Source organism: Lichtheimia ornata (genome assembly GCF_029851405.1).
Source record: "Lichtheimia ornata isolate CBS 291.66 chromosome Unknown scaffold00001, whole genome shotgun sequence".
NCBI classification, from domain to species: Eukaryota; Fungi; Mucoromycota; class Mucoromycetes; order Mucorales; family Lichtheimiaceae; genus Lichtheimia; species Lichtheimia ornata.
The window spans coordinates 357,031-378,454 of record NW_026695321.1 but is presented as its reverse complement, the minus strand read 5'-3'; the positions used below and the strand labels follow the sequence as shown (position 1 = coordinate 378,454).

The window sequence follows — 21,424 nt, the reverse complement described above, 5'->3', positions numbered from 1 at the left end:
ATTAGTATCCACTATGACGCAACCCATATCTTTATTCTTCAAACATCATTTTGATAACAAAAAGAAAGTATCTAGCCGAAGGTTCTCTTGAGGATGTTGTCATGCAAAGTATTGATTCAATGTCCTGCTGAGAACAATTTGAGTGGTGAGGTACGCTGAGACAGAGACACTGAATTAGGATTTCCATAGCCGTGACGGGCTGACAGCACCCAACTACCCTTCTTCCCAGTGCTTTTGATCAACACGATGGATCTCAACAAATGGGTGTCAGACAACACAATCAAGGTAAGCTCAACAGCATGCTCAAGATCGCTCTATATTAAATAGCATTCGTTTGTATAGCTGTTCGGCATGTCCGAGAGCACCATGGTCGACTTTATCATTGCCACAGGTAAGTCAAGTTACCGTTTTCGTTCCTTGTGAGTCCTTTCTTTTTATTCATACAGCTTTATTATAGCAAAGAAAGCGTCATCCCCTGATGCGTTATATACATCTCTACAAGCAGCAGGCGCTCCAGCAGATGACACAGCACGACGATTCGCACACGAGTTATATGGAAGAGTGCCACACAAGCAGGCAGCATTAAATGCCGCAGCAGCAGCAGCCAAAGCACAACGCAAACGTGAGGAGAAAGAAGCAGCTCGGTTACGAAAAGCCAACGAGTCGTTTCGCACCATCATGGAAGAAACACCACACGAAGCAGCTTTGAATGAGGAAGAGGAACGTCGCTTAAGGAAGAAAGAGAAGAAGTTGCGAAAGAAGCAGAAGGAAGAGAGTGCATGGGCAAGCGATGATGATACAGAGATCAAAACGACTGAGAAAAGGAATAGAAAACGCAAAAAAGGTAAGGAGAATGGGATATCATTGTCAAGATATGAGCTAACTCATTCATTTTCGGTTTTACATAGATGATGTGGAGGAAAATGAACCTGATGAAGAGGAATTGGAGCGTCTACGAGATATTGCAGAACGTGATGCATTAGCCAACCGTATCAAGGAAAAGGACATGGAAAAGACCAAGCGTATGGTGGAGGATCGATCATCAAAAGAAGGCAGCGAGGCACGTAAACGACGTAATTTGGCTGACGACAAAGATGCACGAAAGGAAGTCTTGCCATCACTTCGAGATCGATCACGTCAAGAATATCTCAAATTGCGTGAACAACAACGTCTTGAACTTTTGAGAAAGAAGATTGAAGATGAAGAGTTCCTTTTTGCGAATCAAAAGTTGACAAAGCGGGAGAGACAAGAACATGAATACAACAAGCAGGTGCTTGCCCTTGCTGAAGCTCGTATGCAGATTGACAACAAAACGGATGGATACACGATGCCTGAAGGTAATTACTCTTTCCTTTGTACTATGCTGAAAGCAATCATCTAATAATGTGCTTGTAGATTATATCACTGAGAAGGGCAAGATCGATCGCAAAAAGAAAGAGAGTGCACTCTACAAGCGTTATGAGGAGGATGAACAATTCGTTTCGGAGCAAGATCAGTGGGAGCAATTGCAGATTCAGAAATCGGCACGAAGAGCTGAGCGAGAAGCAGAGGAAGATGACTATGACTACGTTTTCGATGAGGATCAAAAAATCGACTTTGTCATGGCAGCCAAGTTGAATGAGGATGAAGGTGGTGATGCCGAGTTGATGGAAAGGATCGATGAAGCAGAACGTAAAGCTCGCTCTATTGAGGAGACTCGAAAGTCATTGCCAATCTATCAGTATCGCGACGAGTTGATCCAGGCTATTAACGACTTTCAAGTGCTGGTGATTGTTGGTGAAACGGGATCTGGAAAGACGACACAATTACCCCAATATCTTTATGAGGCGGGATACACAAAGAATGGAATGAAGATTGGATGCACACAACCTCGACGTGTAGCAGCAATGAGTGTGGCAGCACGTGTCGCCGAAGAAATGGGCGTTCATTTGGGTGGCGAAGTCGGCTATAGTATCCGTTTTGAAGATTGTACGACTGACAAGACCGTGGTAAAGTATATGACAGATGGCATGCTTCTCCGTGAATTCATGACGGAACCAGACTTGGCTTCGTACAGTTGCATGATCATCGACGAGGCTCACGAGCGTACTTTATCAACGGATGTTTTATTTGGCTTGATCAAGGTAAGTAGCAAATAGATGAGGATGAGCTTATGGTTATTCATATGGGATATGTGTAGGATATTGCTCGTTTTCGACCTGATTTGAAGCTCTTGATTTCAAGCGCAACGATGAATGCTCAAAAGTTCTCCGAATTCTTTGATGATGCACCCATTTTCAACATCCCTGGTCGACCTTATCCGGTTGAGATTTACTATACCAAGGCTCCTGAAGCCAATTATCTACGTGCAGCCATTACACAGGTGTTGACTATTCATGTGACTCAAGGACGTGGTGACATTTTGGTTTTCTTAACTGTAAGTGTTAAATGATATGCCCATTGATTTCCAGTATTGACGTATGACTTTAGGGCCAAGATGAAATTGAAGCTGCAGCAGAAGGATTGACTCAGGCGTGTAAAACGTTGGGCAGCAAGATTGGTGAACTTATTGTTTGTCCCATTTATGCAAATTTGCCATCCGAGATGCAATCCAGAATCTTTGAACCGACCCCTGAAGGAGCACGTAAAGTGATTTTGGCCACCAACATTGCCGAGACATCAATCACTGTGGATGGTGTATCATACGTCATTGATCCAGGATACGCTAAGCAAAAGTCATTCAATCCTCGTACTGGTATGGAGGCTCTTACTGTCACCCCATGTTCACGCGCATCAGCAACACAGCGCGCTGGTCGTGCTGGTCGTACAGGCCCTGGCAAGTGTTTCCGATTGTATACGCAATGGGCCTTTTACAATGAAATGGATGAAAATACCACCCCTGAGATTCAACGAGTAAACCTATCAAACGTTGTGTTATTACTCAAGGTATGTTTTGTTGATGGTATCCAGGCAACATAATACTAATCAATATCGTATTTTATAGAGCTTGGGTATCGATGATATTCTCAACTTTGACTTTTTGGATCCACCCGTGGAAGATACCTTGATTCGAGCATGTAGTCAATTGTATGCGTTGGGAGCTTTCAATGACCGTGGCCAGTTGACCAAATTGGGCCGAAGGATGGCTGAATTTCCTATGGATCCAACATTATCCAAATCAATCGTGGCAGCAGAAAAATACGAGTGCACTGAAGAGGTGGTTTCCATTTGCGCTATGCTTTCAGAACAAAGCTCTTTATTATATCGACCCAAGGACAAGAAGCTGCTTGCTGACACTGCACATCAAAACCTAGTGAAGCCGGGAGGTGATCACCTGACATTGCTCAACATCTGGAACCAATGGGTGGAAACTGATTATTCCATACAATGGTGCTATGAGAACTTTATTCAACACAAAACTTTGGATCGAGTACGCAACGTGCGTGATCAATTGGTGCAGTTGCTTGATCGTGTCGAAGTACCACTTGTCAGCAATCCCAATCCTGCCGATGTCGTCCCTATACAAAAAGCTATCACATCAGGCTTCTTCTTCAACGCTGCTAGGCTTAATCGATCGGGTGAATCATACCGCACAATCAAACAAAGCCAGACTGTACATATCCATCCAAGCAGCAGCTTATTGGAGAAACGGCCAAAATGGCTCATTTATTTCGAGCTCGTGCTTACTTCAAAAGAGTACATGCGTCAGGTCTTGGAAATACAGCCACAATGGTTACTTGATGGTAAGTTGCAACGCCAATACTATATTAAACAACATGTCAGCTCACCTATTTTCTCATAGTTGCTCCTCATTACTATACACAAGAAGATCTGAATAACTTGGACGACAAGAAAAAGATGCCCAAAGCACCGAAGAAGCAATAATGTATCTACATCCACGTTTTCGATAATAAAACACAACAAATAACCATGTACAATAGCGTATGTTGGATAATCTACTTGATTTTGTTGATAATGATGATAGTAGGAGAAGTGTTTAGTAGAATAGCATCATTATTAAAGCACCCAATTGAATCAAAGTCCCAAGGATTGTATACAAAAGAGCATGCGTTTGGCGAGAGGATAAAGGTACACGGTTGACAATATTTAGTCACATGCATGATCCACATTGTATCCCAGGCATGTTCCTGAGTACCGAACGTGGAGTACAAATTTGCACAGCCCACACAATCTCAGGCAGTGCACAGCGCCAAAGATGGCATAGCGTGGCCCAGATACCCGTTCCTTTTCTTATCCTTGAGATTTGGGTCAGCTATTAGTATATGCGTTATTGTGCCCATAACAATGCCCCAATGAAGGATTCCATATGCATTCTACTACCAGTGAACATTTTGCATAAGCAAGGTGTCTCAAAAATGAAACGCTTTTTTGACTTGGGTGCAGACATCATGTTGAAAACATCCTTTAAGCACTAACCTTTTGTGGTCACACTTCACGATCCACAAGCTATAAAGTGATACAAGGAATTCGTAGGAATAATCCATGTCGAAGATCACTTAATTTCTACTCACGATCTACCATGTATCTAAACAACCATCTATAACTCCATGGTCCTTCTATGACCGTCATCATCAATTGAAGAGCGAAAAGGTACTCCATAAGAACCCTGCATCCATCTAATCAATCATGCAAAAAGGGATCCTTAACGAAGAGATGTTATATGACAATGAGCAACGTTACACTTGGCAATCTGTGTCCATGCCGCACAGCAGAGCCGGCGTTGAACGTATATAAAGAGTGCCACTCAATAGGTGGTGGTGCCCTTTGTTCTTTCTCTACGCCCTCCTTTCCTATCCTTTCCTGTTTTTAAAATGCGTTCCTTGATTGCCGCTGCCTTGTTGGCTTTCCCATGCGCTGTCCTTGGTGCACCTTCTTCGCTTTCTAAGCGTGGAGTAGAGGCAACTACCAACACTAAGACCACAACGTCGTCGCCTCCTCACGTCAACATGGAAGTATTTGATGGACAGGTAAATCTCAACCTATCACCATTGATCTTTTCACCAACTTTTTTTCTTGCATTATCAACGAAGTATGTTCTCCCCTTGTCAATTGGTAAGTGTTATCGTATCCTTGCTTTTCTTTGATAGCTGATGATTATCATGCTGTCCAGGAACTCCTCCCCAAACATTTAGAGTTTTATTCGACAGCGGCTCAGATCTCACTTGGATCCCATCCGTCGAGGTACATACAATGCGAATAAGGCAACTACATGTTTACCTAAACGCCCTTTAATCTTATGCAGTGCCATGACGAAGCATGTGTGAAATACAACCGCTATGATCCCAGCATCTCGAACTCCAGCGTCAGCTTGAACGATCATACTAGAAAGACTTATGAAGATGGTCGTTGTGTAGAAGCTGATTTGTATCAGGTGCGTTCGATCAATCCTTATCACAGCATCATTTAAGCTAAAAGGCATCCTTGATGATTATAGGATAATGTCACCGTTACGGGTCTCGAGAATGTCGATATGAGCCATTTCACATTTGGTGCTGCCGGCGATGTGGATGGCTTTGATGGCGAAAGCTTCCGTATGTATATTAACGGCGATTGTATATATGGATATTCAATTCTCACGATTCTTTTATAGTTGGTTACTTTGGCTATGGTGATGAAAATACCGCCAAACTCATGAAGGGTATGCAAAAGATGCGAGAAAGAACGCAACAACAAACTTATCATGTAATATCATAGAACTTACCAGCCAAGTGCAAAAGCAAGCTGAAGATTCTTGTGGCTGCAAAAACGAGAAGCGTGATGGCAGTGGTAAGATTAGACTAAGATGCCATGTGTGCTCACATACTCAACGTAATTGATATATAACAGATGTTGGACAAAATTCTGGCAGTGTGGCTGGCACTGGTGGTAGCTGGAGTTCCAAGAAACGATGGGATGTACCTATTGCACGCATGGTCTTTGGTGTGGATCCCTCGTTGTACAAGGGGGATCTTGCATTATTCCCACTTCCTGTATCTCAGGATGATTGTGAAGGCCAATCGATCTTTTGGCGTACGTCGCTCACTGGCATTACCTTGGGAGACAAGTACGACCATGACTTGCCCCATCATTCGTATGCCAAGTTTGCTTCAGGCACTCGCTACATTAAGGCACCTGTGATCCAAGCCGATCTTTTGCATTTGCATATGGGAGCATTTTATGATATCTTTAAGCACCGTTATTGCATTGAATGCTCCAAGGTGGAAAGCTTGCCCGATCTTACATTTGACTTTGGCACTTACAAGGTCTCGTTGCCACCCAAATTGTGGATTGAAAAGTCGGGTGACAAGTGCTACAGCATGATTCTTCGTGGTGCTGACAAGTTGTTCAAGGAATGGGCACTTGGTACTCTTTTGCTTGATCAATTCTATCAGGTCTATGACTATGAGAACAAGCAATTGGGTCTTGGTGAGCTTGCCAATGGACGCACACAAGCTACTCTCGAACGCACTCCTTAAATGAATTCTTTTGTATAATCACTACTATTCCACAATGCCTTTTTTTAATATCATAAAGATGACTTTTGACAACCTATCTAATAAGGGGAGGAGGTGGTGTGGGTGGGGGAGAATTCTCGGCTTTCTCTCTATCCTTTGTATCCTTTTCCTTCTTGTCTCCTCCTCCATACTGTACACTTGCTCCTCCAACATTTATGATACATTTTGTACGTCAAAGCGGTGCCGTTCTTTCCTCCTTGTTTTACGAATGTGCTAACTCACATACCGATCTGGTGAGTAATGTCGGCTGAACAAGGTCTTTGGATTGGTAGATCTAATACGTCGTCATGGTGGGGATTGCGATTACTAGGAAGGCTTTCTGTTGGGGACTGTAGCCACAAGAACATTAGGTGCCATTGATGACCATAGCGATCAGACTGACGATACCACCGAACGATTTATTGGTGAGCATAAGGAGAGAAGGGAGATAGTGGGTATGGATCTCGGCTAAAAGGCGAGTCTGCATCATGAAACAGTGATACAAGGATACACCATTTGTCAAAATCGTTTTTATGACAGCCAAGGCCAAGTGAATCGAGACGCTATTGAAGAACAAGTACGAGACATACATCAAGTGGTTGGCTATTTTCGATTTCGAAGGGAGACAGTCATGACACTTTCGATCCGTGAACAAATCCTTATGCAGGGCTTGCAAGAGGTGGTGCCTAATTTGGAGTGCATGGCTATCATTACAGCATCACTGGTCGAGGAAAATGATGCTTCCACACACGCCCACGATATCACATTTTGGAATACAACAAAGTAGGTTGATGAGAGGGAGAGAGAGGGATGGATCAAAGGCGAATGGATGATTAATCATGCGATGAAGGACAAGGATACCATTGCAAATTGTCAACATGAATGAGAGTACTTTGGCCTATCAGCACTTTATTCCCAGCGTAGCACAGGATCCCAGGTATATATACAAAGAAGCAGCACATTAGTGGGTTTTTCATCGCCTCACCCTTTCCTGTTTTAGGAGGATGGATATGCTGCGGTCGATTGATCCACAAAGTATCATGCAGCAATACGATACCATTTATCAACGTGCAATGGATGCACTCGAGGTAAAATATTGATTCAACAACAATGACAATGACGATGACGACTCATTTTATTATTTAGAGAGCAACCACTCAAGTGATTGAGAAAGAGCGAGAACTCAAGGCGCTTATGGAACAACGCAGCTAGTTAACAATGTACCCACCTTTCATCACATGTTGTACCAAACTTGGTCGATCGTGCACATCACTTTCCTATTTGTCCTTGTAAAACATGAGGTGCTCAGCATGCTTTGCATAAGACCACATCCACGCCACACACTCACTCCCTTTTCATTGTTTCTTGATTTCGTTTAATACACACACACACACACACATGCACACTGCTCTTTTACATACATAAATGATGCCAAAGTATTGTTGCCTACTACAAAAGAAAAAAGATCCTATCGATCCAATCGATGCTTCAGTTGATATCAGCAACATCCTCGTGTGCGCAACGACTGCAAGGTTGTTTACGGTTGACAAGCGTGATGGATCGATCTTTTGGGATACCAAATCGCCCATCGGTTCGAGTGGCGGTATCATCTCCATTTCATTTCTGGACCAAGACAAGGTCTTAATAGGAGGACGTGGACGAGCTGCATGCATTGATATACGAACGAGTGATCTGCTCTGGAAGCAAAAGATGCCTGTAAGAAGAACGACATCAACGTATGTACATAGCATGCCATTTACTTTTATTCCATAATAATAGCGACGCTGGCTCTGTAACGAAGTGGGTGTCAATGTCAACCATCCCAAGTCTCCTGGTGGTGATACACAAGAAAAGAGCCATGTTCGTCAGCATACAATGGTGGCAGCAACTTGGGGTCGCGTATTTGCTTTCGATACTGAAACGGGAGATCAGCTGTGGCGATTCAACTGCCCTGAAGGAAGACTCGGGTTTCCAATGACTCTTATCGACGATACGTCATTGTTTGTGGGCTGTAACACAATGCTGTATTCATTGGATCCGATCACTGGCCAATTGAGATGGTCTACCAAGCTTGCAAATTCCACTTTTACGTTTTCCAAATACATCACATTGGCAACATTCAATGCTGGTATCAGTGGTGGAGGTGCCTCATCCAGTGGACAACCACTCATCCATATATCCGATCTTGAAACCAAGGTATTGCTCGCTATCAGAATCACCATCATGTAAGGAATAGATACTGATTATGTCAATACTAGAAGTACTCCGATTAACTAAGGAAATTGCTACGTCTACTAGGATCGCTATTGCAGTGGCAAAGAACGCTTCGTAAACAACACAAGATAATATAATGCAAGATGGTCGCTCGATGATTTATAATATAACGCATACAATAAAGGGTGTGGTAGATGACAATCTAAAGCTCTTTTAATATATATCTTTTCTTCTACCATTCATCATCACTCTCTGGTTGAGGTTGTTGTCTTCTTGCACGGATCTATTATGTGATCATGTTAATACATAACCTTCCTTTTTGTCAATGTAAATATAAACTTACAGCATCAGCCAAAGAAGCGGCAGCATTGGAAGGTGGTGGTGAGGTGGATGTTGGACGTGGTGGTGCTCTTGGTGCAGGAGTTGGTGCACCAGAACCAGGTCTTGCAGGAACCACAGGTTTACTCATTGAGCTTGGTTTAGCTGGTATAACAGGTTTGGGTCCTGGTACAGGTGGTGCTCGACGAGCTGCAGGAACAGGAGCTCCACCAGAGGATGAAGTAGGTCGTGGTGCAGGTGTAGGTACATTGTTACCACCGCCGCCAGCTGCTGCTGCTGCTTTACGTGCTTCAAGTTGTGCTTTCCATGGTGGTACACCATTGCTGTTAGGAGGAGCTGCCATACCAGGCATCACTGAAACAGGTGTTGTTGCAGGTGGTGAAATGCTTGTGCGTTGAGGAAGTGGTTTTGTTTCTGCTGAGGATGCAACGGGTGGTGCTGGTGGTGCTGGACGACGAGCTGGTGGTGGTGGAGGTGGTGGTGTAGCCTTAGGAGCCACATACTCTTCCAAATAATTACTAGGAACCCATCCTTCCTTGCCATCCTTACGTGCGAGCCACCATCCATTCTCATCCTTTTCAAGAATTTCAAGGATATCATCCTTCTCAAATGCAATTTCACCAACTTCTTGTGATTGGAAGGGGTAAATGGCTTTGAATTGTGGCACTGAAGGTGTTGCAGCAGGTGCTGGTGGTGCTGGCGGTGCTGGTGGTGGAGGTGGTGCACGAGCACTAGATTGGATATTAGACACAGGTCGATTGGCAGCAGCAGGTGTAGGACGTGGTGCTGAACGAGCAGCGGCAGGTTTTCTAGCAGCAGTCTTTCGTGTGCTGGTTGATGTCAATCGAGGTTTTGTTGCACAAGGTGGGAAGGATTCTGTAATACGATATGCATGAATGACCTGTCAACAATGCTTAACGTATACTTATAGACTTACGGCTATTGGCTGGTTCACCAGAGGGAACATTCACCACATGGCTCTTGTAAACATCATCTCGCTTCACCTTTTCATCCTTGACAAACTTCATCGTCACTTGCTTGTTGCCCTTCTTACGATATTGGATTTGAGGTTGAACATCAATCTTGATACGTCCACCCGTTTGCTGTGCCATGTGGGTCATAAGCTCAGTCTTGAAGAAGCATGACAAGATCGTGTCGCCTTCGGGAGAATCAACATGCAACACAATCCAATCATCACGCAATGTCGAGGTGCTGACACGGTTGATAACATTGAGAGAAATAACCTTTTCATCAACCATGGTGATCATTTTGCCGTTCTTGGTGGTCATCAGAATGTGCAAGTTTTGATTGGTCTAAAAGTAACCTCATGTTAGCGTGTGCCTGATGAATCAATATCCCCATAGCAATAATAATCATTTACCAAGACAAGTGTACGTGGACTAGGAACGCTTGATCGCATAGCTCTAGGTACCAACATGCTACCACGCATACTGAATACAACCTCCTCGCCACCTATTTAATAATGAAGTTAGCCCACGATGGCCTTTCATTACTTCCTTATACCTTGCTTACCTCGCAAAGTCATGGAATTGCGAATCATGGTTGCCAATCCACTACCAGCACGAACATCCAAGTAGTCACCAGTGAACTTGCGCATACTCAAAAGGGAGAATCGACGACGTTCCTTATTACCACCCAACAGCTGATGACCATACTCTCGTGCTTGCAAGTAGCCAATGTTGTATTTGTTTTGTCTCCAGAAACGTTGCACTTTGCGTGCACATTCATGCTTGTACCTGACATAGGCTCTCCATGCACGTTGGATACGGGTTGCCATGTTGTGCCAGTATTTGTCACGCAAACCTTCCAAGGCAAAGATCTATAGCAACGTTATTACATGGCTATCAACAAAGTAACCCTATACTTACAGTTTCAGGATGACGGATAAAGACCTTGGAAGTACCCATTTGCCATTCATCAGCAGGGATGTTGTTATGCTTCAAAATCTCGAGCGCGCCACTGACGGCGTCACCATTCCAAATGTACTCGCCAGCATATCCAGTAGATGGGCACAATAAATAAAAGCGCTCAATGAACTTTTCAAAGGTCTATAAACAATGACAATAAGTATCTATATAACACCCATCATGCATGCATACGATGTAAAATGAAACATACCGTTCGATAGGCGTAACCAGCACGTCGCACACGAATGTTCTCGCAAAGACCCAAATATTTAACCTGATGAAGCACGCGTTTCTGATCATATTCTGAAGAGCTGCGATTGTCGTTGGGTTTGATGGTACGGATATAGCTTGGGTGACATTGCATGAGCTTTGTGACAAGAGCGTTACATGATGCCTTGATCTTATCACCAGCAGTGGGAGGTCTCTTTCTCGAGTTGGGATCAGGACGTTCAGGGAAGAGCGTTCGAGAAATGAATTCGTTGGATGAAGCAGCAGCAAGTTCGACCAAATCTTTCAAAAGAGCGTCCTTGTTTTTGTCGGTCATGCCTTCAACGTTGTACAAGACATCACCTGCATAATGGCGGACCAAAAACTTGGATCCACGCGACTCGAAATGTTGATTGCTGGATAAAAAGCCGAGACGTTGCACAAAAGAGTTGTCAGCCGCACCAGAATCGGCGTGAGCTGTAGCACATGCATCATTAAGGGCTGCAAAAAGTCCAGGGGGTCGCTTCTCTTCGATGAGATCACACACGACTTTGTTGTTGAAGAATTTGATGGGCGTCCATTGGATTTGTTCACGAACGTATTCTTCTTGCTCAGCCTTGAGTGTCAATTCGATAAAGATTTGTTGCAGCTTTTCATTGACATAGTTGATACAAAGCTGCTCAAAGCTGTTGTCATCGAAAATCTCGAAACCGTAGATATCCAAGACACCGATAACGTATTGATCTCCGCCACGTGATTGAAGCGACAAGTTGACACGTGTAACAATCCACTCGAAAAGACGCTCATAAATTGCCTTTGCCAAAGCATCACGCACTGCTGTCGCCTGTGTAATATTCAATGGCACTTCATAGACACTTCCTATAGCAAGAATTAGATACACATACTATATAATTGCCAGCCTTGTACTTACCTCGACGTCCACCACGTGTGGTTTCCATGATACGAGATGTCAATGCCTTGGAAAGGGCTTCACTATCCACCTCCAAGAGATAGGCAATAAAGTTGGCCACTATTACATACGAAATCAGTCTCCTGCCATATATATTCCCAAGCTATACTCACCATCTGGATCCGAGATTGCAGCATTGCCACTATCATCCTCGACGAACAAGAGGTTACCCAACCAAAGAACAACAGCAAGCATCTTGAAGATCTCGTCTTGCTCATGCTTTTGTAATCCAACAACTTCCATTGCTTTCTACTAAATGTCTTAGCAAACAAGGCACCTTTTCTGTTTGTGCGATACTTACAATGGTTTCAGAATACTCTGCAACATCGTTGATGCCATCCACATCCAAACATCCACTACGGCTCGTGTAAAGATAGCTCTCAGGGCCTTGGATACCATATGCACCTAAGATGGTTTCCAATAAGTAAAATATTGGATCATCGCTACGAACTATCCCACTTACTTTGATACTCCTCAGGTGCTGCCTTTGTAAGTTGATAGAAAACGTGGAAATTGCGCTCATTTTCGATTTGACCAACAACACGTCCCTAAAGGATAGCAATGTCAGTAGCCGTACGCATCCAAAAGAGATAATCCATCATGCCTAACCTTTTCCAATAGATAATTTGTAATGACAGCACCCACTGGTTCGCCTTGTCCATTGAATTGGATCTCAAGATATTTTCCCTATTAAAGAAAAGGTTTGCTTAGCCAACTTCCATAGCATCTCATAAACCATAACATACATGGCGACTGGAATTGTTGTTCCGCAGAGTCTTGGCACATCCAAAGCTTTCGAGAAGAGGATTGGTTGCCAGCACCATTTCCTTGATTTCTTGAATGGACGAGTTTTGACCACCACCCGATACAGCAGCAATGTATTGCATGATTCGCTTGGCAGCTTCAGTCTTTCCTGCACCTGATTCACCACTAAATTGTATACGTCAATACATGACCGGGTCTTTATCGATATCCTTACTTACCTGATGATTACACATTGGTTCTCTTTGTAACTGCTCATGTGATGATATGCAGACTCGGCGATCGCAAAAACGTGGGGAGGCATCTAAACGACCGATATGTTAGATCTCACAACCCCTTATCCCCTTGATATCCCTTCCTCATGCTGCCTTACTTCGAGCAAGTTCTTGCCGCGATATCCCGAGAGCACAGCGTCAGTGTAGATACCCAAATCTCGGAAAGGATTGACACTAATAAGTACATGGCCGATATACGTCTATTACAAGGTGTGTAAGCCGAGGAGTCATATGTACAGATGATGGTGGTAGACTACTTGCATAGATTTCGCCATTCTGCCATCGCTTCATCAAGTTGTCGTTGATAGCTTCGTCGGTAATCTTGGATAGAAGCGTCATGTCTGATACGCCCACTTGTTTCTTCTTGACGCCTTCTTTCCAATCGGCTCTTGCCGGGCGACTAGCCTTGATGACCTTCTTCTCGCCCTTCTTTCCAAGCTTCTACTCGTTGTATAGAGTTAGTGACTCATCCCTTGTGTCGATTAGCCATTGAGAGTATATAAATGCATATACCTTGACCATGTTCTATATTGGTGGTGGATAGCTGTTTGTATGCAAAAGAGGGATATGCGTGTATTGTGTGTGTGTATATATATATATATTGCGGGAAGAAGAGTTAGGACAAGTGCACAATCAACCAGCACGACCTATTTTGAGTCGCCGAAAATGGATATCATCCACAACGAAGCACTTGTGCCAAGGCCACGAGGTCGCTATATGGGCTGAGTTGTTCTTTGTTTCTTTCTCTAAATGACATTAGCGCGTATATGTACTTATCATGTCTCACCCGGATACTTGGGATACACACATCATCATCACACTGAAACATAAATGGGAATCGAACAATGAACCACTTTATTTGTTTTCTCTTCTATTCTGATTTCCTCCGTTTGCCTTTGGCTTCGTAACGTCGTCTTTTTTGAATACTCCTCCATACAGACCAACCGATCCAACTTGTACATGCCAATACACATAACGCTGTTCCCCATTGCACCATGTTCGCATCCTGAGTATTACCCACGGGTACTTGAAGTTTGAGGATGGTTTCATTGCTTTCCAAGGGATGAAACTCGTACAGGGTGGGATCCATACGATGGGATGGTATCATGGCAACCTCTGGAATGGGTGGCAAATTATTGCTGATGTTGATAACGTTGTCATGGTCATCGGGGTGTTGTTGTCGCTGCTGCAAAGGACATGTCCATCCTACTCGAGGAGCTGAAATCTTGATGTCTCTAAAACTATCATTGTCGGATGGTCGCTGATATCGCAAATGAATAGGAAGATCGAGCTCGTGTTCAATATCCGTAGGCTTTTGACGCACAATCACCACGCTACCCCGTGTTTCTTTGACGTGTTCGAGAGGTACTTCAAGGTCGGTTTCTCCAAACACCCAATGACGCTCGAACGATGGCAAGTTGCTTAGTTGATTTGGGTCAACAAATACGCTTGCTGGCAATTCATAGATGACGTCGAAGAAGCAATTCGCTTGCGGTTCAGGTAACGGATCAAGTTGGGTAACAATGTGCGGATGCAAACTTTGTGCCTTATCTAGTCTGCTTTGGAGCATGTCGCGCTTGTAATAAAGGTAAAAAAGCCGGAGTACAAGAAATCAGCCTGCCTATTCTTTTGTATCCCTACCGTCTTTCATGCACACGCACGCACTTACGATATGCCAATCCAATTAGCTACAATAGCTAGATTAGATTATACTTGCATTCAATCCAATACACTCCTTGACCCTCAGATTTAAATGATGCAATCTTTCAATGTAAGCTTAAAAACGAGCGTAGCAACAATTGCTCCTTCCACATCTTCAAGTGCATGCATGGATAGCATGCAAAGATTCTTTTTTTGTACACAATGATGATTCTACTCGACGACACCACACTCAACATCATTTTGACATGTCATCACTCCGATCGCTGATCAATGCAGGCAAACCCTTGGCATGCATTGACCCATGCACGGCATTTCCTTTTAATCATACTTTGCGAGGCAAGGTTGTACATTTAGCATATGAAGCAAGGTAAGATGGATGGCTGTCAATTGCTTATTTCTTGTCTTCTCTCTCGCATTTGCATATCTGATCATCGCTGAGTCCAGCCAATGTTTGTTCAATGTGCTTGCCACAGCCTATAAAGATGGGTCATTAAGAGTCGTATTCAAGCATGAGTGGTCATTACATACCAGCCCAGGTAGTTTTACCGCATTTGCTACATGTCACACGATAGCACATGGTGAAAAAGTGGGAAAGAAACGAGTTGCATGCTGCCATGTTTTTTGCGGCTTCAAATTAATGCATCGGCCATCGGCGGGAAAATCAAACACGGCTGCTGACGCTAGATGACGCAGGTGGTCTCTGCTGGGATCTCTTGACTTATCACACACCAACCAATGACATTAATAAACAAGATCTCTTGCATTGTTGTATAGCCTACTTGATCATTTGAAGGGAAGATCAATGATCAAACTACTATCAAAGAGCTATTTGCATACGTTCTTTCACGGGACCATCTCAAAGCATAACATTTCATGCAGGCCGTGATGGGATGAACATTTACAATGACATTCAATTCGGCTATGCGTTATGTGTAATTGACAGCGACTACTATGCAAAGATAATGTGACACATTCGAATCCCCCAAATCGATCATCTTGAAGAATGCCCTTTTTATTTGACATGTGGAAGCATGGCGATGTGCGTATCTCACTTCTAATGTATACCACACGCTGTCATTGTCACGTAGTGAATAGCATTACACATAGCTTTTCAAACCATTCCTTCCGCGGTACCCACTGCCTTGGTAACGATTGTGGGTCCAAAACATGGCCCATTGAGGCGCAACTTTTTCCCGCATGCCATTGATCCGTATCTCGGCTATGCTCATCCAATGACTATATCGTGATCGGTAATACTATGCCATGTGCTGATCCGACTAAACGGTGATCTGCAGATAGCACAGATGAATGTTCGTGATCCAAAAAGAGAGCAGCACCCTCACCATACAATTTAAATGAAAGGTAATCTTGCCGTTGAGTGTTTTGAAAAAGTGGGTTACACCACTGCTGATAGACCTAAATCGCCATTTTTCTCTCAATCGGGTTGTTTGTCTTTTTTCCTTTCCCTTTGTCACTGAACAAAAGAAATGAGTGAATCCGAAACGACGACCAAAAGCGAAAAGACAAGTAATTACATCAGCCAAAGACGCCTCAAGTACTTTATCGGCGATCCATACAGCTCGGATGATCCGCAGCAATTGACAATGCGTCGCAAGCAGGCCATCATTGCAGTGGTTGCATTGAGTGCCGTTACAGGGCCACTTGGTAGCATGATCTATATGCCGGCCTTGCTGGCAGTAGCCGATGATCTTCACACAAGTTCAGAGGCAGTCAATGGCACTGTATCAGCCTATGTGGTATTCATGGGCGTAGCTGTAAGTAAGGAATGAGCAATAAAGATTCATGCATAACAATAGCTGATACGTTGTTGATACCTCCTAGCCACTGATTTGGGCAACATTGAGCGACTTTTATGGAAGAAAACGCATGTACCTCGCAAGCACCGTTATCGGCATTATCGCATCAATCATAAGTGCCTTCTCTATTAACGTTGCTATGTTGATTGTATTTCGAGCTATACAAGCTGCTGGACTATGCGCAAGTCAAACACTAGGTAAAGAGATTTACATGGTGCTTGTAGTAGGGTGATGGCTATAAGTCAACAATGATTGCTATAGGTGCCGGTGTCATTGCTGATACAATCCCAATGAAACAGCGTGGAAGAGCATATGGATACTTTTACATTGGGCCTCTGCTGGGGCCGGTCATTGGTGAGTTGTGGGAATATGACTTGTCAGATGCATTTCGTTTCTGTGATCCGCTGATGTTACACCAAAAACTCAGGCCCAACGATCGGTGGTGCCCTCTCTCAGTTTTATGGATGGCAATCCACATTTTACTTTTTAGCTGCCCTAGGTATGTCATTCGAGGATAGTAAATGGCACATACTTAATTTGCGGTGTGGCATTCTCTAGGTGGTCTCCTTTTTATACTGGTTGCTGTATTCCTTCCAGAAACATTGAGAAAGGACAAAAGCCAAAACGATCAGCAACGATCCCCAAATCATGTCAAAAACTTCTTTCAAGCATTCGTGCCGCTACTCGTCATGCTGCACGATCCAACTATCTTGGTCATTACCATTTACAGCACTGTGATCTTTGCGTGTTTGTACATTTTGGTACGTCAACAAGAAGAGATTACATGCGTTGAGCTCACCAATGAGGGCGTTGTTTTTTAGAATCCTACCATCACTGATACATTCCAAAGATTGTATGGATACAATCAATGGCAAGTGGGGCTTGTGTATCTCGCATTTGGTGTTGGGCTTTGTGTTGGATCAATCCTTGCTGGTCAAGTATCAGATTGGATGCTTCAGCATTTACGGAGTAAAAGCAATGGTCAAGTGGTACCTGAGATGCGACTACGTGCAGCCATTCCATCCTTTTTGTTGATTCCTGCAGGGTATCTCATTTATGGATGGACCCTTGAATATGGCATTGGGGTGTATGCACCGATCATTGGGCTTTTCGTTTGTAAGTACTTTATTTGTGTTACATGGCATTTGCATGAACGTGGTTCCTCATCCATGGTTTTAGATGCCTTTGGGCAAATGTCAGCATTCACGCCTGCCAATGTTTACCTTGTTGACTCTCAGCCTGGAAGATCAGCCACTGCTATTGGTGTTAACAATTGTGCTCGTTCGATTGCTGGTGCTATCATGGCTATCTTTTCAACCCAAGCCGTTCATTCACTTGGACCTGGTATCTTGTTTACTATTCTTGCAGCAATCAATGTGCTCAACATTGCAATGATTATCATATGCATGCTATTTGGACAGCGATGGAGACAAAACATTGCATCAAAGCAAGCTGAAGAACAAGAAAGCGATATCCATAAGCAAAAAGTTGATATCCATCGAGACGAAGAAGACCATCACCAACATCGCCAAGTGGCTTTAGAACATTCTTTGGCAAGGACAGCTTCAAGGCATAGCACAATATAGTCGCATGTCAACATTAAAGTAGAAATCAGCTTAGTAACATGATTACAATCATTTATGAGTAAGATAAACGGGGATGCTACACTCTAGAGTATTAGATAGATATCGAATGTTTAGCAAAACTTGACTTCGTAGGTGTCAACGGCACAATTAAAGGTGCTTGTCTGATCATCGTAGGCAAACTATGACATGGAGTGTGAGTCGTTTTTTACCAAAGCTTATAGAAAGGACTTACCGAATAGGCATCAGGACAAGTCTTTTTGACGTTTTCAGATTGCTTATCGGGCTTGCAAGTCTTGGGATCATCGTACTTCCCTTTGCAGCAATGTTCATCACTGTTGGTAGCTGAGCATGAGCTCTTGCATCCGGTAACCTTGCCACTGCTATCCTTGACAGCATACTCCTTGGGACAGCTTGGTACATCACATGATGGCGAGCCACATTTGTACTTGCCATTACCACCTCCACTTTTGTCAGGGTTGATAGTCATAGGCAAGTTGTATCCATCCACCAAGCTAATGTCGTAATAATCATGGCCACCCATACCCTTGAAGAAGAATTCGGCAAGTGATGCTGGATTATCGGCTCCACCACTGCAATGTCCACCACCACCATCTCTCTTGCTGTTACCACCACCACTAGTTTTGTTGTTACCGCCACCGCCGCCGCCGCCGCCACCACCATCACCACAGTGGGCTCCCCAAACACGACCACCCCAATGATCGCTCTTGGTAATGGTTTGGCTAGAGCCTGGTGACAAGTCAAACGAATCACCACCACCTGATTGTCCATTGGTAGATACGCCTACTTTAAGAGTATCCTTGCAGTTGTTGCTGACGACGATCTTCTTGCTACCACCGCCACCACCTCCACCGCCACTATCAGCAGCAAATCCAAGCCCAAAGCCATGAGCAGCAGAAAGGAACAACGAGGTAGCCACAAGGATTGAAGCGACGCGCATGTTTACAAGTAGAATAGGTAAAAGAATGTGTCTTCGCGACAAGATGTACCATGGATCGATTTATATACCTCTGCACTTGCATACATGGGAGTCATTGTGCATACAAGGGTAAAGAGGCCCATACCATGCCCCATGGCAATTACATTTTCCCTTGCTTACAACCATTTCTAATGGCATGGCAACAAGCCATGCATGTTTGCTTTACACCCCTGCTCCCTGTAGTTACATCTTGTATACCCATCCACTTGCCCATTTCGATTTTCAATTCTCGACATGTTAAATGCAACGTTATTATAGTTGATAAATGTGTATATAAGATAAGACCAAGTATAGCATGGCAATTGCGCGCGAATGTTAAGGAAGGCTTGGATCCTTTTTGGCAACCATTCAAATGTGGTCAGCATGCAACAACAAGGAAGAGGGTTGTGAGAAAAATGCAAGTATCCTATCTGTATCATCCGACCAATGCGCAACACACATTTGGTACTTGATTGGGATATAGTGACCATCATTGTGAAGGGTAATACGATATCGAACCACGGGTGGCCCAAAGTACGGCTGTCCACAAAATGAACAGGGTTTCTGCTGAGACAAATAGCTAGTTACACGCATTGGCAGCGCTTGTTGCACAGCGATTGGCGGAGTTGCATTATCATTTTGTTTGACAAGATGCCTAGCACAGATTTCGACAAGGCTAGGAGCATCATGTAAAAGAGGATGTTGGAAACGTGATGCCCTACGCTGCAACCTAGGACAACCTTCCGTTTTTATGGTCATCTTGGATAGTCGTAGTAATTCAGCAGGGATAGCATCAATGCCTGAACGTGATACGTCAAGCCATTTCAAATGCACCAGCTCACTTATTGCTAATGGCACTTCTCGAAGACCATTGTGTGACACGTCAAGGTGCATCAACCTCCTTAATTTCCCAATCACATCCGGTAGATGATATAGGCGGTTATGTGCAAGGTTCAAATGTCGAAGCCGCTTCAGCTGTTGAATAGAAGAAGGAAGCAAGGATAACCGATTGTGTGATAAATCAAGGAATGATAGCCGTATTAATGTCGTAATCTCGGTCGGCAAGGAATGTAAGCCTGCATTTCGCCTATAGAATGGGCATGACGAGATATAGGAAAGTTTGCTGCATGTGAGTGAATTAAAGTGGGTATAATGGTGGGCTTACAATTCGAGATGCGATACCGAGGATATGAAATGGAAGGTGCGGTGGAATAGCATCTTGCACATACGAGTGGTTGTCAAGGGGGTATTCTTTTGTGTTGTCGCTTGTTCATGGTACTCCAATGATTGGGATGTGTGCCTTGATTCATTATAGTACGTTTTATCCACATATGAAAGATCTCGGGCTAATGTCGTTGGAGAGAATAGGTAATCAATTGGATCGGATGTAAGCTGCAGCTGCTGCAATCGACTGCGAGATTTGATTTCGACTTGATTATCATTTGACATTGAGTAGAGCGGAAGAGGAAGAAAACCTGATATCATACATTATGGTAATCACGTTCAAGTACCAACCATAAGTTCATTTGTTTGCAACAACCCACATGACAGCACCTACTGTTTTTTCCTCTCATTGTCTTTTTAACCATTACTCGGTTGAATTCCCGACCTGATAATCGATCAAACATTTATATCGTTAAGGATGTCGCTTTCGTTAATGAAGCATGGGTTTTTTATTAAAAAAAGTTGATCAGCATGTCCAAAAGCACATTGTGTGAAAGTTTCAGGTTCAAGCGGGGTAACCCCAATATCAAGAATTGATGTACAGTGTTCATGCATTTATACAAGAGGTGTCCAACAGCTCAAGCTACTTTAATCTCCAAAACCATGGAAACGGTATCCTTGACAACCACAACTATAAGATAGAGATCGCTTGCTTGCTTCTGAGACACCTACCCAAATTCAAATGTTGACCTTCGCTCTTTCAATTCAATAAAGATTTGCCACTGACAACTGTATGGATAGACTGATGGCACCAAAGAGCATGCGAAATTAAAGCTTGATGGAATGATGGGCCTATAGAAATGCATATTACTAATTTATCTTTGAGGTAATGGTAACAATACTTAGCCAGTGTCATATGAGAGTCCATGATGTTTGATGCCACCCAGTAACCAAAGCACATTTCCTTGCTGCAGAGATGTCGACACAATGACCAATTCTGATAGCCGTTTCTCCAAGCGATAAGCAATACGTAACTGAACGAAGTACAACA

General features: G+C 43.6%; 9 protein-coding genes across 9 annotated transcripts; 5 read left to right on the top strand and 4 right to left on the bottom strand.

Moving 5' to 3' along the window:
- Nucleotides 1-246: 246 nt before the first annotated feature.
- On the top strand, nucleotides 247-3,864 carry O0I10_000139 (uncharacterized protein; the record flags this gene model as incomplete). Its single annotated transcript, XM_058480253.1, has 9 exons — nucleotides 247-285; nucleotides 343-391; nucleotides 458-844; nucleotides 909-1,337; nucleotides 1,396-2,123; nucleotides 2,180-2,416; nucleotides 2,470-2,925; nucleotides 2,984-3,722; nucleotides 3,782-3,864. The coding sequence occupies 9 exons, from the start codon at nucleotides 247-249 to the stop codon at nucleotides 3,862-3,864; spliced, it is 3,147 nt and encodes a 1,048-aa protein (XP_058348776.1).
- A 947-nt stretch (nucleotides 3,865-4,811) lies between these two features.
- O0I10_000138 (uncharacterized protein) lies at nucleotides 4,812-6,455 on the top strand (the record flags this gene model as incomplete). Its single annotated transcript, XM_058480252.1, has 8 exons — nucleotides 4,812-4,967; nucleotides 5,031-5,052; nucleotides 5,111-5,181; nucleotides 5,243-5,371; nucleotides 5,435-5,531; nucleotides 5,591-5,638; nucleotides 5,695-5,766; nucleotides 5,827-6,455. 8 exons carry the CDS (start codon nucleotides 4,812-4,814, stop codon nucleotides 6,453-6,455), a joined length of 1,224 nt encoding a protein of 407 aa, XP_058348775.1.
- Nucleotides 6,456-6,649: 194 nt separating this feature from the next.
- O0I10_000137 (uncharacterized protein) lies at nucleotides 6,650-7,685 on the top strand (the record flags this gene model as incomplete). Its single annotated transcript, XM_058480251.1, has 6 exons — nucleotides 6,650-6,727; nucleotides 6,805-6,898; nucleotides 6,971-7,256; nucleotides 7,324-7,410; nucleotides 7,474-7,561; nucleotides 7,620-7,685. The coding sequence occupies 6 exons, from the start codon at nucleotides 6,650-6,652 to the stop codon at nucleotides 7,683-7,685; spliced, it is 699 nt and encodes a 232-aa protein (XP_058348774.1).
- A 213-nt stretch (nucleotides 7,686-7,898) lies between these two features.
- Nucleotides 7,899-8,805, top strand: O0I10_000136 (uncharacterized protein; the record flags this gene model as incomplete). Its single annotated transcript, XM_058480250.1, has 3 exons — nucleotides 7,899-8,189; nucleotides 8,253-8,698; nucleotides 8,772-8,805. 3 exons carry the CDS (start codon nucleotides 7,899-7,901, stop codon nucleotides 8,803-8,805), a joined length of 771 nt encoding a protein of 256 aa, XP_058348773.1.
- A 114-nt stretch (nucleotides 8,806-8,919) lies between these two features.
- Nucleotides 8,920-13,690, bottom strand: O0I10_000135 (uncharacterized protein; the record flags this gene model as incomplete). The annotated part of the gene is made up of 17 exons (XM_058480249.1): nucleotides 8,920-8,970; nucleotides 9,031-9,902; nucleotides 9,964-10,339; nucleotides 10,408-10,499; nucleotides 10,560-10,866; nucleotides 10,916-11,095; nucleotides 11,166-12,040; nucleotides 12,093-12,191; nucleotides 12,245-12,380; nucleotides 12,433-12,536; nucleotides 12,595-12,679; nucleotides 12,741-12,818; nucleotides 12,878-13,061; nucleotides 13,115-13,197; nucleotides 13,267-13,368; nucleotides 13,430-13,609; nucleotides 13,682-13,690. 17 exons carry the CDS (start codon nucleotides 13,688-13,690, stop codon nucleotides 8,920-8,922), a joined length of 3,813 nt encoding a protein of 1,270 aa, XP_058348772.1.
- Nucleotides 13,691-14,039: 349 nt separating this feature from the next.
- O0I10_000134 (uncharacterized protein) lies at nucleotides 14,040-14,738 on the bottom strand (the record flags this gene model as incomplete). Its single annotated transcript, XM_058480248.1, has 1 exon — nucleotides 14,040-14,738. The coding sequence occupies one exon, from the start codon at nucleotides 14,736-14,738 to the stop codon at nucleotides 14,040-14,042; it is 699 nt and encodes a 232-aa protein (XP_058348771.1).
- A 1,579-nt stretch (nucleotides 14,739-16,317) lies between these two features.
- O0I10_000133 (uncharacterized protein) lies at nucleotides 16,318-18,233 on the top strand (the record flags this gene model as incomplete). Its single annotated transcript, XM_058480247.1, has 7 exons — nucleotides 16,318-16,605; nucleotides 16,673-16,844; nucleotides 16,909-17,001; nucleotides 17,075-17,146; nucleotides 17,206-17,408; nucleotides 17,469-17,763; nucleotides 17,827-18,233. The coding sequence occupies 7 exons, from the start codon at nucleotides 16,318-16,320 to the stop codon at nucleotides 18,231-18,233; spliced, it is 1,530 nt and encodes a 509-aa protein (XP_058348770.1).
- Nucleotides 18,234-18,343: 110 nt separating this feature from the next.
- On the bottom strand, nucleotides 18,344-19,191 carry O0I10_000132 (uncharacterized protein; the record flags this gene model as incomplete). Its single annotated transcript, XM_058480246.1, has 2 exons — nucleotides 18,344-18,412; nucleotides 18,466-19,191. The coding sequence occupies 2 exons, from the start codon at nucleotides 19,189-19,191 to the stop codon at nucleotides 18,344-18,346; spliced, it is 795 nt and encodes a 264-aa protein (XP_058348769.1).
- A 387-nt stretch (nucleotides 19,192-19,578) lies between these two features.
- On the bottom strand, nucleotides 19,579-20,658 carry O0I10_000131 (uncharacterized protein; the record flags this gene model as incomplete). Its single annotated transcript, XM_058480245.1, has 2 exons — nucleotides 19,579-20,296; nucleotides 20,375-20,658. The coding sequence occupies 2 exons, from the start codon at nucleotides 20,656-20,658 to the stop codon at nucleotides 19,579-19,581; spliced, it is 1,002 nt and encodes a 333-aa protein (XP_058348768.1).
- Between the last annotated feature and the right edge of the window lie 766 nt (nucleotides 20,659-21,424).